We start from the raw sequence: 14,006 nt of genomic DNA, 5'->3' as shown, positions 1-14,006 counted from the left end.
GGCAGGTGAGACCTATGTGAGCCCGGAATGTTCGGCTGCACACTGGGCAGGCTACTCCAGCTGGAACTTGTGTCTTTTCTTTTGCCTTGCTTTTCTTCTGTGGCGCTTTTCTTCTACCAGCGCTGTTCTCTTTTCCTCAGCAATTTGTACGCCAGTTTTCATAGCGTGACCCCATGATGCCCTGTCACGTGGCTCTGTCTCCCAGGCGGCTGGGTTAATGCTGAGCTTTCAGAGAAGCTTTAAGGGTGTCCCTGAAGCGTTTTCTTTGCCCGCCCTGTGAGCGCTTTCCTTCCCTTAATTGGCCATACAGTTGTCGCTTAGGTATGCAGGGTTGTTCAGTTGTATCCAGCCCATTGCAGCTGGGAATGCATCAGGATTGTGTGGATGCTTTGCTGGCCCGCTCTTCGAAGGACTTCGGATAAGTTAATGGTATTAGCCAATTAATTGTTTTATTTTTTTATAATATTATTCTGAGTATGTATATCTAATATATAAAGCAGAAAGTAAGGCGTATGTGTGTATGTATGTATGTATGTATGCATGTATGTATGTATGTGTGTATATATGTATGTATGAGTGTATGTCCCGCATAGAAATCAAAACCGTTAGACCAATCTTGATAAAACTTGACATAAATGTTCCTTAGATCATGGCGGAGACCGTAGTGAATGTTTAATGTCCCTACCACTACTGGAAGGCCCTAACGAAGACAAAAGGTATCTAATTGTATCTCTATTTAATATAGGAAACTTTTAACAAATCGGGTAAACCCATTTTCACACTCTACTTTTGATTTTAAAAAAAAGGTGAAGTTAAACTTTGCCAGTAAATCAGTAATACCAAAACTAAGGGTATTCTTTTAGCTATCTAAGACATTTAGTTAGTATGATATGACTCAGTAATGCTCTGGCTAGATACTTTGAGGCTATGTATGGTAGTAAAATTCCCCTTTCAAACCATGCGGTCATTAGGGCGGAGGATGTTAAGGTCATCTGTTTCTGAGAGCCAACGTTTAACCAGCAGGGTGTAATGTGGCCAGCACAACGACCAACCGCCTTTACTTTCCACCAAATAAAGACAAGTGCCCATTACAGTTGGGTGGACTCAGGGGCGAAATACAAAATACAAATCCCGAAGTTCAAAATCTCAGTCTTCACAGAGATTCGAACCCAGGACCCCAGGCTCTTTAGCCAAGCGCTTAACCACTCAGCCCCAATGTATGGTTAAATTAAATACATATATATATATATATATATATATATTTTGCGATCTCACTAAACAGGACTTGAACTGGTCTAGATATAATGGTGTACCCGTTATTAATAATAAAACTATTTTTACATACACATTTTGTTGTCTTTTCAGTTTGTAAATGTGTGGATTTTGACAGGGCCTTAGAATCTCTTGGTCTAAACTGTCAGTAATTTCCCACCATAAAGGAGATAAGAACAGTGGCTATCAAACTAATTTCATTTTCAGTAGTTCTAGAGTCCTAAAGTTGTTTATTTAATTCTTTTTTTTTAAATAGAAGATTACAATGGTTAAATAAGACAAAACCGTAAGTTTAAATATTTTACAACAATTAAGATTCACATTGTTCAATAATGTCCAAACTTATAAATTAGGTTGTCGTATAGATTTACGCTAACTTCATCCGCAATAAAGATGACAATGTTTTCTAATTCTTATATAAAATATTCATGCATTAAAAATGGTGTTTGAATTTAAAAAATTATACTACATAATCATAATGGCAAATACTTCTTTGTAATTTAAATTCTCTGAATGTTTCTAAAGAAGATAAGCACAAACTATTATACTAAATTAGTTTTTATAAACATATGTTGTCATTCTAGTTATCGAGCTATATCAAGGGTGTTAATAATTTTTTTTTTTAATAAACACACAACACTGACATAAAAAGATTCTTTTTCTTTATTTTTTGTCCAAGAAAATGTGGAAAGAACTAAAATACGCAATTAATTTTTACTTTCAATATGTTTTTAGTAACATGGCGACATTACAAGTGCAAGCATGGTATGTATCATTCAAAAAGAAGAAGATTTGTACAAACCCGGGGAAATACTTCTGAAAAGTGATAGATGCAACTTAAGGATAACAACGATATTGTTAGTCTGTAAATCTGTAAATCATTGTTTACAAAAGTCTCATTCAAATTTACTAATCTCACAAGCTCCGTCGTTAAAGTGGAATACATTTTTAGCCCCGCACTTGGCGATGTGGTTCCGGGACTCGAAGGGTTTCTGGACAGCTTCGGTTCCTGAGCACGTCTTGTCTTGGTTGATATCATTCTCCCATTGGCCGTCCAAGAATCCCTTCACTTCAAAAAAACCATTAAGCGTCTTACCGCAATCCAATTCCACATGCAACAGCCAGTAGTGATCACCATAGCTAACAAGTCATACATAAATTAACATAATTAGTCAAGATCATCAATAGCGGGACTACATTTAAAACTGGAATAGAGAGACAGATAGATAGATAGATAGATAGATAGATAGATAGATAGATAGATAGATAGATAGATAGATAGATAGATAGATAGATAGATAGATAGATAGATAGATAGATGATGTATATATATATATATAGATATATAAATATATACATACATATATATATATATAGAGAGAGAGAGAGAGATAGATAGATAGATAGATAGATAGGTAGATAGATAGATAGATAGATAGATAGATAGATAGATAGATAGATTGATAGATTGATAGATAGATAGATAGATAGATAGATAGATAGATAGATAGATAGATAGATAGATAGATAGATAGATAGAAACCCACTCACGTGTTAAATATATTAAATGTCTCTTGTCTGGGGTCATTTGTTGTCCAAATCGCTGGGCTTCCTGAGGCTGGAATATTCGTCCAATTTCCTTGACCAGGCTCTGCACCCAACCAGTCTAGAAAATTATCACCTTCAGCCCATGCATTAGCCTTTCATAGAGAGAATGTTGCCAGTCAGTGAAGGCTTTCAAACACAAACACACACATACACACATACACATACACACACAGATATATATATATTTATTTATTTATTTATATAAAAAATACCACACCTTAACATCATGATCATTATCATATTACCTTATGATAACTATTATTATAGTATCATTAGTATTAGTTCATTTTTCAAACTGTTGGGGCTGCGTCAATAGAACATCATGTCATCAAGAACACTCAAATACATAGTCTTGCTCCAAGCCATTGCATAATTATTGTTATTTCAGGTCTTGGCTCCTCCTCTGGATTCCGGAAATCTTTATTTCCCTCCCCTATCCTTAAACTGAATGGTAATTATTGCACAATTCATTTCTGCCATTATTTATTGCACAATTCATCTCTGACATTTGCCTAATCATCTTACTCACAGAAGTACTAATGATAACGTTTGAGAATCGGAAGATTTGTTATTACAGAAGTCGAAACAATTGAAGACTGAAATACGATTGAATAATTTAATAAAAGCGACAGGGGGAGGTATGGCGAGAGTGAATATGTTACTTTGATATTTTGGTATGATAGTTATATCCCCTTGTTTTAGTACTCCCAGATTATGAATGTGAATAGTCTTGCGAGTGTTATGAACTGAATGGCTTAGTCTTCTTGGATGTGCGAGAGAGTGTGTTAGTCATTGAGGTCTTGTCCCCGGTCCAGGAAGGTTGGAAGGTTGCTTCATGGACTGGTGTTTGTTTATTAATATTAATATTTATTGTGTATTATTTGTGCTCTATTGGATATTAAAGTTATTATTTGTTATTCATGGATCTGAAGTTGAAGTATATGTAGCATTAATTGTTCTTGATTGTAATTATTATGTAAACCCATAATGAGCCAAGCAAAGCATAGAAAAGGAACTCGACAAAAAAGATGTATGCAAAATAACTGACAATTACGAGTGAAAATTTATCTTTAGCGATCCATATTTATCCCCCTTCCCAATAGCTACCCCACCATTGATACCCTACCCCGTACGCCTACGACCCTCTTGAACTAAATGTTAAGTACTTACGGCCTTATACACGTCGTTCAAGTAGATGGTATGTTCTATGGGGATAGCGCAAGGGTTTGTGTCGAGAGAGGTGGCGTTATCGCATCCTGAAAAAAAACCAACATCACACAAATATATCCTAAGATAAATATTTAAATAGCTTTCAAGGAGCAATCAAAACTACAAACACATTAAGACCTGTTTTTTTTTGTGTAGGGAGGCGCGATGGCTGAGTGGTACAGCGTTTGGCTTTCGAACCGAGGTGTCCAAGGTACAAATCCTGCTGAATACTAGGATTTTTAATTTCGGGATCTCTTTGGCACATCTGAATCTAGCCAGCTCTAATGGGTACCTGACATTAGATGGAGTGAAAGTAAAGACGATTTGTCGTGTGCTGACCACATGACACCCTAGTTAACCGTGGGCCACAAAAACAAGGACTTAGCATCATCTGCCCCGAGAAGGGAGCTTATTTGTATAGAACATATAACCTTGATTGGAATGGTCATTATATAGTCAAGTTTAAATATTGCATACAATCAGCAGAAAAATAAACCTTTAGAATAGATATTGAATGAAAATACGTTCTGCTGATTTGTGAAATACCATCTGACGAAATATATATTTTGAATTAAGGCATTAAAAATAATGCTGGTAATGTTTTAAAACAGCTACCTAGTATTAAATGAAAAGTGATACTAGAGAATGTATTTATCAAATCATTGACACGTAGACTGAATAGAGGATACGCTTATTCTGCTGCCACCTTTAGATATTTGACAAGGAAACTGATACTAAACAAAGATTGTTATATTTTACAGTGTTTTATAACTGTTCATTCGAGTAAGACCTTACGACATGGTTCATGTAATAATGCCACAAGTATGAATTGCTTCTTATTTCGTTTGATAATAGCAATTCCGTGTGATATATGTATTTGATATGTGATATTAGCAATTCTGTGTGATATATGTATTTGATATGTGGTCCTAGCAATTCTGTGTTATATATGTATTTGATATGTGATCCTAGCATTTCTGTGTGATATATGTATTTGAAATGTGATGCTAGCAATTCTGTGTGATATATGTATTTGATATGTGTTCCTAGCAATTCTGTGTGATGTATTTATTTGATATGTGTTCCTGGCAATTCTGTGTGATATATGTATTTGAAATGTGATGCTAGCAATTCTGTGTGATATATGTATTTGATATGTGTTCCTAGCAATTCTGTGTGATGTATTTATTTGATATGTGGTCCTAGCAATTCTGTGTTATATATGTATTTGAAATGTGATGCTAGCAATTCTGTGTGATATATGTATTTGATATGTGTTCCTAGCAATTCTGTGTGATGTATTTATTTGATATGTGTTCCTAGCAATTCTGTGTGATATATGTATATGATAGGTGGTCCTAGCAATTCTGTGTGATATATGTATTTGATATGTGGTCCTAGCAATTCTGTGTGATATATGTATTTGAAATGTGATGCTAGCAATTCTGTGTGATATATATGTATTTGATATGTGGTCCTAGCAATTCTGTGTGATATATGTATTTGATATGTGTTCCTAGCAATTCTGTGTGATATATGTATTTGATTTGTGATATTAGCTATTCTGTGTGATATATGTATTTGATATGTGATATTAGTGATATTGTTATTACCCAGTTTATTACATAGATTATAGTTTCCATCTCTGCTGTGTATGCACAAACATTAATGGATACACACCTATGATTACTTAAATCTATTAGTTACTTAGTATGTACCTTGTCTTCGACTATAGTCAAGTCCACCTCGGAGAAACAAGTTCTGACCAAAGTCTGTTCTCTTCTCTATTAAAATGGCCGTCCTGAGGTATGGTGATCCTTTGAGGAAGTTGATTAAAACCAAAAATTTAATCCTGCTTACCGAAAGTAATAATGACTCGTATACATTTTGGTGGTAGAAACTATTGAGTTCGAGAAGATTTTGGGAAGAAAATGATGAAGGACAATATAAAGAAAATAGAGACAGTATGCAGCAATAAAAGAGAGAGAGAGAGAGAGAGAAAAGATGGAGGAAGAAAAAGAGAGGAAGAGAGAAGAGAGAGGCAGAGAGAGAAAGAGAGAGACAGAGAAAAAGAGAGGTGGGGGGAGAAGAGAGAGACAGAGAAAGAGAAGGAGCGAGAAAGAGACAAAGTGATAGAGAGAGAGGAAGAAAGAAACAAAGAAGAAGAGAGAGGGACAGAGAAGAGAGAGACAGAGAAATAGAGAGAGAAAGAGAAGGAGCGAGAAAGAACGAAAAAGAGAGGGAGACAAAGTGTGAGAGAGAGAGAGAGAGAGAAATAGAGTGAGAATGAAAGATAAGAAATAAATAAAACTTAGTAATAAATCATCTTTCCATTGGATATTGCAGTTTTTTAGGTGAGAGTTATTAATACAAGTAGATACTCAAGCCAATAATCTCTCACCAGTTACACATAGGAGACAGCCCACAAGGATGAGCAGGTTATACATCTTTTATCTGTATTTAGAAGTAGATCAATATTGTTAATTTTATGTTTCAAAAAGGATGCCTGAAAACCACTGATTCACCGGCATTCAAATTTTAAACCTTTGATTTTAAATACAAACACTAACATTTGGCCATCCAGATCCATAAGAAAAAAAAATAACTTAAACATACTTAGATCCTTCGAGTCGTTCGCTGCAATGGCTTGCAAGCTGTATCAATAGAGATCTGTCGCTGGCAGAGGCAGACTGGCTATATTGGAATCCGGGCAAATGCCAGGCTGGCCAGTACCCAAATGGGCCGGTAGGGCCACCTAAAGGACCACATTGATGCCTCTATGACACGTATTAAATCGTTAAAGTTTCTAATATATTCCCCACCCAACTTTAAATGGGTACCTGGCTTTAATTGGGGAAAATAAAAGAAGGAGGTTGGTCTTTGTACTGGCAACATGGCATCACGCTCCTTGACCGATGGCCAAAGAAACAAATGACCTTTACATCATCTGGCAATAGATCGTGAGGACTGTAACGGAGTACGTTACTTATTTCACGTCTTCTAAAAGGGTTCTCTGAGCATCGTGTTTGTTTTTTAAATCTTTTACAGACTCTACAGTGTAATACTAATTTAATCTAACACTATTTCGACATTATGTAACAGCCCGAATCCGTAGGCAGTGCTACTAGTTGGCCTCATCCTTGTAGCTTAGCGATCAAAAAGCAGCATAAGGCTTATATTTCTTATCAAAGATATATAGAGTTCACTGTATGCATGCCAAAAGTTATCGATACATTATCAAACTTAACATAATGATTTTGAGGACAGGTAGATCTAGAACTGGATGTCAATCATATGATATTCAGGTTATGGACCGGATGGTATGGAAATGCTCGGGCCGATTTTACACCCAGTCGCCACTCGCCGCTTGGAAAGTCTGCAGCGTGTGTCCGCTGCTCAAACGTCCTCCATGACAAAGTGTGTCATCACCGTGCTACGAGGACGCCCCTGTTTACGCTTCCCTCGTATGAGCATCTATGTCATTGCAACACTTGGGATGTGTGATTTAACTCGGTGGACATGTCCCGCCAACCTCATGCGACGCTCGGTCACAACCTCATGAAGTGGTCAAGTGACAGTCAAGTCCAATTTCAGCATTGAAGGGATATGTAAAAAAAAAATCTTGTACATGTAATGTAAGGTGTAATTTAAAATATTGTTTTAAACAACTTTTCTTTAAATGAATTTTAATTTTACTGGATATATTTGGGGAGTAAACAGAAATGTCCATATTATAAAGTCCTACTATACTATATAAAATACTATTTAAAAATGTTTTGCAATCAAATTTTTCTAAATGATTTTATGGTAAAATCCCTATATAATAAAGGCCATTGCATTTCACACTGTTAAATGCAGGACTTTAACCATATGTGACGAATCAAAAACTACAACGATAAATAGCATTTTAAGGTAGGCATTTTCAACAAACACTACAGAGTCTAGATTTATCTTATCTTCTTATCTTATAAATCCATAACGTTCCTTTAAAAGAAGACAGAATATTTAGGTCTCATGGAAGCGTGGGAAGCGTGGTCTAGAGTCCTTAACTTGGCTTGTCTTGGCTACCCTATGAAGGGGGCTATAGGTTCGACACCCGACTCGGGCAGAGTTGTGTTTACTGAGCGCCTAAAGGCAGCACGGAAAACGTTCTCCCAGATACCCCCTCCTCCACCCACTGGTCCACAAATGAGATTGGACCATAGCGCTCTGAGCATGCTATAAGCATGAAAGTAGCGCTATATAAAAGCGATAATTATAATGTAGCGAAAGTCTTAATTTATATAGACCATATCTGAAGACTTTTCTTAGCTACTATATAATTTATAAATTCAAATCAATACATTCTTTAGACTTGATACACGTTGCATAAATTGCTGGAACTCCTGTGGCTGGAATATTTCAACCAAACTAGCAGGGCCGGCCTTAAATTATTGGAGGCCCTAGGTGAAGTGAATTCAATGGCCCCAAAATGAAATTGAAAAATTTAAAAATAATCAGGAAAAAAAAAAGAAAATGACGCATTTTATTTAAAACCTAATGTACCTCAACAATAACATTGGGCACATGTCTCACTCTTTCTTCTCTAAAACATTGTTATGAATCTTACGGGAGGTCCCCCATCAATCGTGGCCCTAGGTGGCTGCTTAGTTAGCCTATGCCTAAAGCCGGCCCTGCAACCAGTCTAGAAAATTATCTCCATCAGCCCATGCATTAACCTTTTATAAAGAATATCGCCTTCAATAGGTAATTGATATTGTTTTAACAATTGCTTTATAATAAATATGTAATAAAAGTCAAGTTATTAGATATATTGTACAGGTGTTTTACTGGGAAGGTCAACATTTGAAAAAAAATTAATTACCTTGCTTGATTTCAATAACTCTAAGTTAGTAGAATAACTGACGTCCTGTCGTCTGCTAGATACTTACATACATATTTATAGATGCACTGTTAACTTTGAATGGCTTTTATACACGGATGCTCCTAGTTAAGTTGTAACAGCCGGATGTTGTGGTGGTGATGGTGTGATGGTGTGTAGCGGGATGTTGCTGGTAATCGAGCATGGTGTGCCTAGTGTTTATTTCTGCTGTGAAAACATCTTTCAGAGGCGTAGCGTGGTGCCTTGAGACCAGTGGCGAATTTACGGCTTCACAGTGAGTCACCCATAAAGAGGCATCACCATTTTTTAAATTATATACTTTTTAAACTATATAAGCATATTGAATATAAGAAAATAACAGATATATCATTAAAAAGTTAAGGCCTATTTTTTTGTCACAAATATGACATTTCTTAGATCTAGTAAAAGCAAGAAGCGCATCCAGGTTACAGCTAAATAGGGAGATGTTCTGCTAAAAGATCCGGCGCAGGGCCTCCATATTCTTAACTCAGGCACTGAGACTGACTGGGGGAAAAGACTTCGAGCCAAAACTCTAAAATTTCTAGTTTTTTTTTTGTTTAGATTTTTATTGTAGTTGTTTTATAGACTGTTGATCATCAAAGAATATTGGCAACGATGACAGTGTAAAATGTTTGTAAAATGTTTTACATGTTTCGGATGTTCCTTTAGAGTTGAAAATAATTACTTCCTTGTTCAAACCTCCCTCAGGACGACGGGGGATGGGCGCGGGCAGGGTTTGAACCCTGGACCATCGATAAATCCGAACGACAGTCCAGCGCGCAAACCGCACGACCAGGCAGTGTCACGTGAGTTGCAGGAATCGAAAAAAAAAACGTCCCTGCTGTCATGCGCAAGTGGAGTTGCTTCTTTGTTAGGCGTGTTTCTTTTGTGCACCAAAATTGTTTGTGTGCTGTCTCTAAAGACGCGCTATATTGGCGTCATTGTGACTTTTTGTTTGCTTGGATAGCAGATTGACATGTTTTTCCCCAGTATTGTTAAATTAGGTTATTATAATTTCTTCGTTACTTTGTACCTCTAAGGTCGTTGTCATTATAGGTATAATCAAGTGAACTGGCGGTCACAAGGAATGCATATTTTTCTTGTTTAGGTACTCAGGCTTGGGAGTCTCCTGAAGTCAAGCCTGATCAGTAGTTGCAGGGACCCTTCTTGGACAGTATCCATGGCATTGGATTGTTGGCCTTTGCGAGCCCGGATCGGACGGTTGGCACTGTGACTAAGGTGTCCTTGCCTGTTAACTAGTTCTTTGTTGTATAATTTCATATACTTATGCACGCTGATCTAGTATTTATTATTATGTCTAACCATCAGTTACGTCCTATTCTTTAATTAAATCATTCAAGCCTTGTGAAAGAAACTCTTATTGTTTAACTAATATTTGTTAACATATTGCCATTACTAGTTCTCTTCCTTCTGGAGAATGATGGGCTTTAGGGCGAAAGAGTGAGGTCGACGTGTAGCGCGAATCCTCCTCACTTAAATCCAAATTCCAGAGCAAGTCGCTAGTCGTTTCCCCCCCCCCCTCCTCCAAATACAAAGGCACATGACAGAACATCATGGCGTCGCGCTGTGAAAACTGGCGCACAGGTTGCTGAGGAAAAGAGAAGAACGCTGGCAGAAGATAACATTCCGGGCTCACATAGGTCTCACCAGCCACATGAGGTGGCATAAAACCCCAGTGCAAAGCCCTCAGCCCCTTGGATGACAAAGTGATCATCATTGAATCACAATGGACGAACTATATATATACCTGTTCTCTTATCATTACTTAATATATAAACTGATAGACCACAAGGTCTGAAAAGAGAACTTTACTTTTTTTACTTTACTTGTCAGGGGTGCCCGGGCAGACGAGCCATAGCCAAAATTACAACCCAGACAACTGCAAGGATCAAATGAAAAATGCCTCGATTTGAAAAAAAAAGGTGCGACCATTTAGAATTTAGCCTAAGCATTTTGTAAACGATTCTTGATGAAAAAAAGTTTCTATAAGGAAAATGACATTAAACCTTACAAATCATAAGTATTCCAGAGACGCACTAATTAAAAAAAAATACAGACTTAACTTTAACAGATTAAAAAGTGAGTTTGTGTTATCACAAACTCAGAGGCGACCCCACCATATTCACGAAGGGGCTTTTTTGAATGTTTTAAGTAATACAATGTCAAAGAATCCTTTGGTTTTGTTGTTTTCAACTTAAAAACAAACTGAACAACAAATTAGAAGAGTAATTTTAAAAAATTTTGTGGCGTTGTTTTTCACTTAAAAATAAATAGAACAACCTATTATCGATAATGATATCTCTGACTCATATCATATCTATTTTTTTTCTGGCCAAAAGGAGAAATTAGTTTGTAATAGATTTTTTTAGCTTTTTAATATAAATGAGACAGACCAACAGACGGACAACACAAAACTAATAGCGTATTTAATTTTACGGGGACCGCTATAAACAAAATAACGTTTTTTAAAGGGTTTTGTGGGACTAACATGTTAGCTCACAGTGTACAAGGAAGGCACGCCGCTCCATGAACCCCTGTAACTTATTTTGGACCTTAAAAAATGAATATCTCCGCTTCATCTATCTCTAGGGTACTTTATTTAAAATTAGGTGCGTTAGTATTGTAATTTTATTTCAATGGCTTCTTTATACAACGCAATATTTTTGGTTATAGAATTGTTTCCTTCTGACTTTACAAATTTACTCAAGTCAAGATTGAAATATGTGTCCCTATTAGAAGAACTTCCCACTTCTGGAAATTTTCATTCAAAAGTGTTCAGAAAAAAAAAAATGCTTGGGTATTGAATTTTAGATTTAAACGGTTCTTTTTGGGCAAAGACATAAGTAGCCGTTGCACCAAAACTTTGCAAGAACCAAAAATATCATGATATTGAATTTCAATATTGTTCGAAATTTCAAATGGAATTTCAATATGCAAGAAATGGATATGGGAGAAATAACATTGTGAAAGATTAGTACTAGACAGAGTTAACCAACTCCTAGATACCCCCCCCCCACCGGTCCACAAATGAGATTGGACCAAAAGCGCTCTGAGCATGCTATAAGCATGAAAGTAGCGCTATATAAAAGCTATAATAATAATAATAATAATAATAATATAATCTTAGTAAATAAAACATAATTAAATGTCTAACAACATATAATGTTATCCTCACCCCCCTCCACCCATACCCACATACGTCTCCTATGCTATTACTCAAGTTGGCCCTTCACACAATCCTTATGCATAATGTCCATGTAATTATTTTATTTTCCTTAACGAATTTACATATTCTGAGTGAACCTCCACCTGAAGCAGCCTCACCCTTCCCTTCTCGAAACCGTTATATATTCATTAATACATTCTTCCAAGTATCTGACACGCCCCTATCTGTCCACTCATAGGACGTCATACAAGGATGCTTCCTAATGAGCCCACCATATGTGATGGGAAAAGTGCTGCACATATGTTTGTTGACCTTGTGGGTGACTAACGGAGTCTTGGTCTACGTGGAATACATAAATGCATAGTACATGAAGACTAGAGCTATGTCTTATCAACCAGAAGACAGCTTTTACTTTGTTGATTTCTAGATACATTTAATGTATAACTTTCTTTTATGAAAGCTCCAGTTCAGAAACATTAGTCATGCGTATTTTTAAATATTAACTTTTACATACGCCTTTCAAATCTGACGAATTAAAACGAAAATGTGCGCGAAAACTATACCAAATTCTTATCTTATCTTATAAAATACAGACGTTACTTGAAAAAAGAAAATGATTATGTCCTACGCGTCATTCATTTAGTCATGCATGTTAACGAAGTCACTGGTTTTCCTGGCTAGCTCAAGCAACCCATTCCATGCTCTAATAGCGCTAGGAAAGAAGGAGCATTTGTACAAATTTGTCCTAGCATATGTAGTGCAATTTGTGAGTATATATTTGTGTCTTTCTGAGTATTTTATTAAATATTGTTTTTGTATTTGAAGATTATGGTTCAGTGTTTTATGTATAATTGCTACTTTACTTTTAAGTCTTCTATCCTAAAGGCTTTCTAAATTTAGTGATTTTCCTTTAGGTGCTACTCTAGACTCTATTCAAATGTGAATATTCGTTTTTTAAGAATCTCACTGCTCTATTTTGTGTCTGTTCCAGTTTCTTAATGTTTTCATGAGTTGAGGGGTCCCAAACAGAGGATGCATATTCTATTATTGGCCTAACCAAGGTTAAATAACATTTTAGTTTTATATTCTTATTTGATTTATCATTATCATCAAACTCATTTTAGTGAGCAGAAACCCTGCTGTCTTGCATAGTGCATACATTTCACCATACAGGTCGAGAATTTTTTGTTTCCAGGACCTGTCGAGACGGAGATCAGCAAGTCTGGGGCAGTCAAACAGAATATGAGGCACGGTTTCCTCTTCTTCCCCGCAGCGGGGGCACTGTGAATCAAAATTTGGCCCTAGACGTGAGAAGTATAAGCCCACAGAACAGTGGCCTTTCCTGCTATAGCTTACTCAGGCCTGGACAGCCTCCACCACGGGGAAGTGCAGTCAGGGCGCCTCATGCGCTCCCCAGACTCCACGGGCTTTTTTGGGACTTGTCCCAGCACTCAAGCCACTTTTCCATTTCAGTTTTTTGAATTTTTGCCAGAGCTTGATGAAGACTCGCAGCCTGTACGGTGGGTGGTGTTTGCCCTCCCTGGTGGGCCAAGGAGTCTGCAATAGTTTTGCCAATCACACCTATGTGTAACACGCTTGTTGTGTATGGTTGAAGAATGCTGGGTTTGTGAATCCATTTAGCACATAACAAACATGAATAGTATACAGAGTCTATCCTGAGCTGACAATATGACGTTTATTCAATAATAATAATAATGTACTGCACTTCTAGTTGTTACACCAGAATATCCAGTTGCAATATAACTATATCCGCATAACAGCGGTATCAAATATATTCAATATAACAAGTCCTCAGGAATATATATA

At 36.6% G+C, this 14,006-nt stretch overlaps 1 protein-coding gene across 1 annotated transcript; it reads right to left on the bottom strand.

Annotated features, from left to right (window-relative positions):
- Positions 1–1,919: 1,919 nt before the first annotated feature.
- LOC129927792 (alpha-amylase-like) lies at positions 1,920–9,115 on the bottom strand. The gene is made up of 6 exons (XM_056039050.1): positions 8,954–9,115; positions 6,491–6,543; positions 5,808–5,906; positions 4,051–4,136; positions 2,824–2,972; positions 1,920–2,412 (listed from the first exon to the last, which is right to left on the bottom strand). Exons 2-6 carry the CDS (start codon positions 6,534–6,536, stop codon positions 2,169–2,171), a joined length of 624 nt encoding a protein of 207 aa, XP_055895025.1. The 5' UTR covers positions 6,537–6,543; positions 8,954–9,115; the 3' UTR covers positions 1,920–2,168.
- Positions 9,116–14,006: the final 4,891 nt, after the last annotated feature.

The sequence above is a fragment of the Biomphalaria glabrata genome, chromosome 8, assembly GCF_947242115.1.
Source record: "Biomphalaria glabrata chromosome 8, xgBioGlab47.1, whole genome shotgun sequence".
Taxonomy (NCBI): domain Eukaryota; kingdom Metazoa; phylum Mollusca; class Gastropoda; family Planorbidae; genus Biomphalaria; species Biomphalaria glabrata.
Note: the sequence above shows the minus strand (reverse complement) of the source record. Positions and strands in the feature narration are given on the sequence as shown.

Excerpts from the sequence above, each read along its gene's own strand:
- LOC129927792 (XM_056039050.1), bottom strand. The coding sequence starts at position 6,536 with ATGTATAACCTGCTCATCCTTGTGGGCTGTCTCCTATGTGTAACTG. Across the intron at positions 5,907-6,490 it reads CTGTCTCCTATGTGTAACTG|GATCACCATACCTCAGGACG; the intron begins GTGAGAGATTAT and ends ACTTCCTCAAAG. Across the intron at positions 2,413-2,823 it reads ACATTTAATATATTTAACAC|CTATGGTGATCACTACTGGC; the intron begins GTGAGTGGGTTT and ends ATGACTTGTTAG.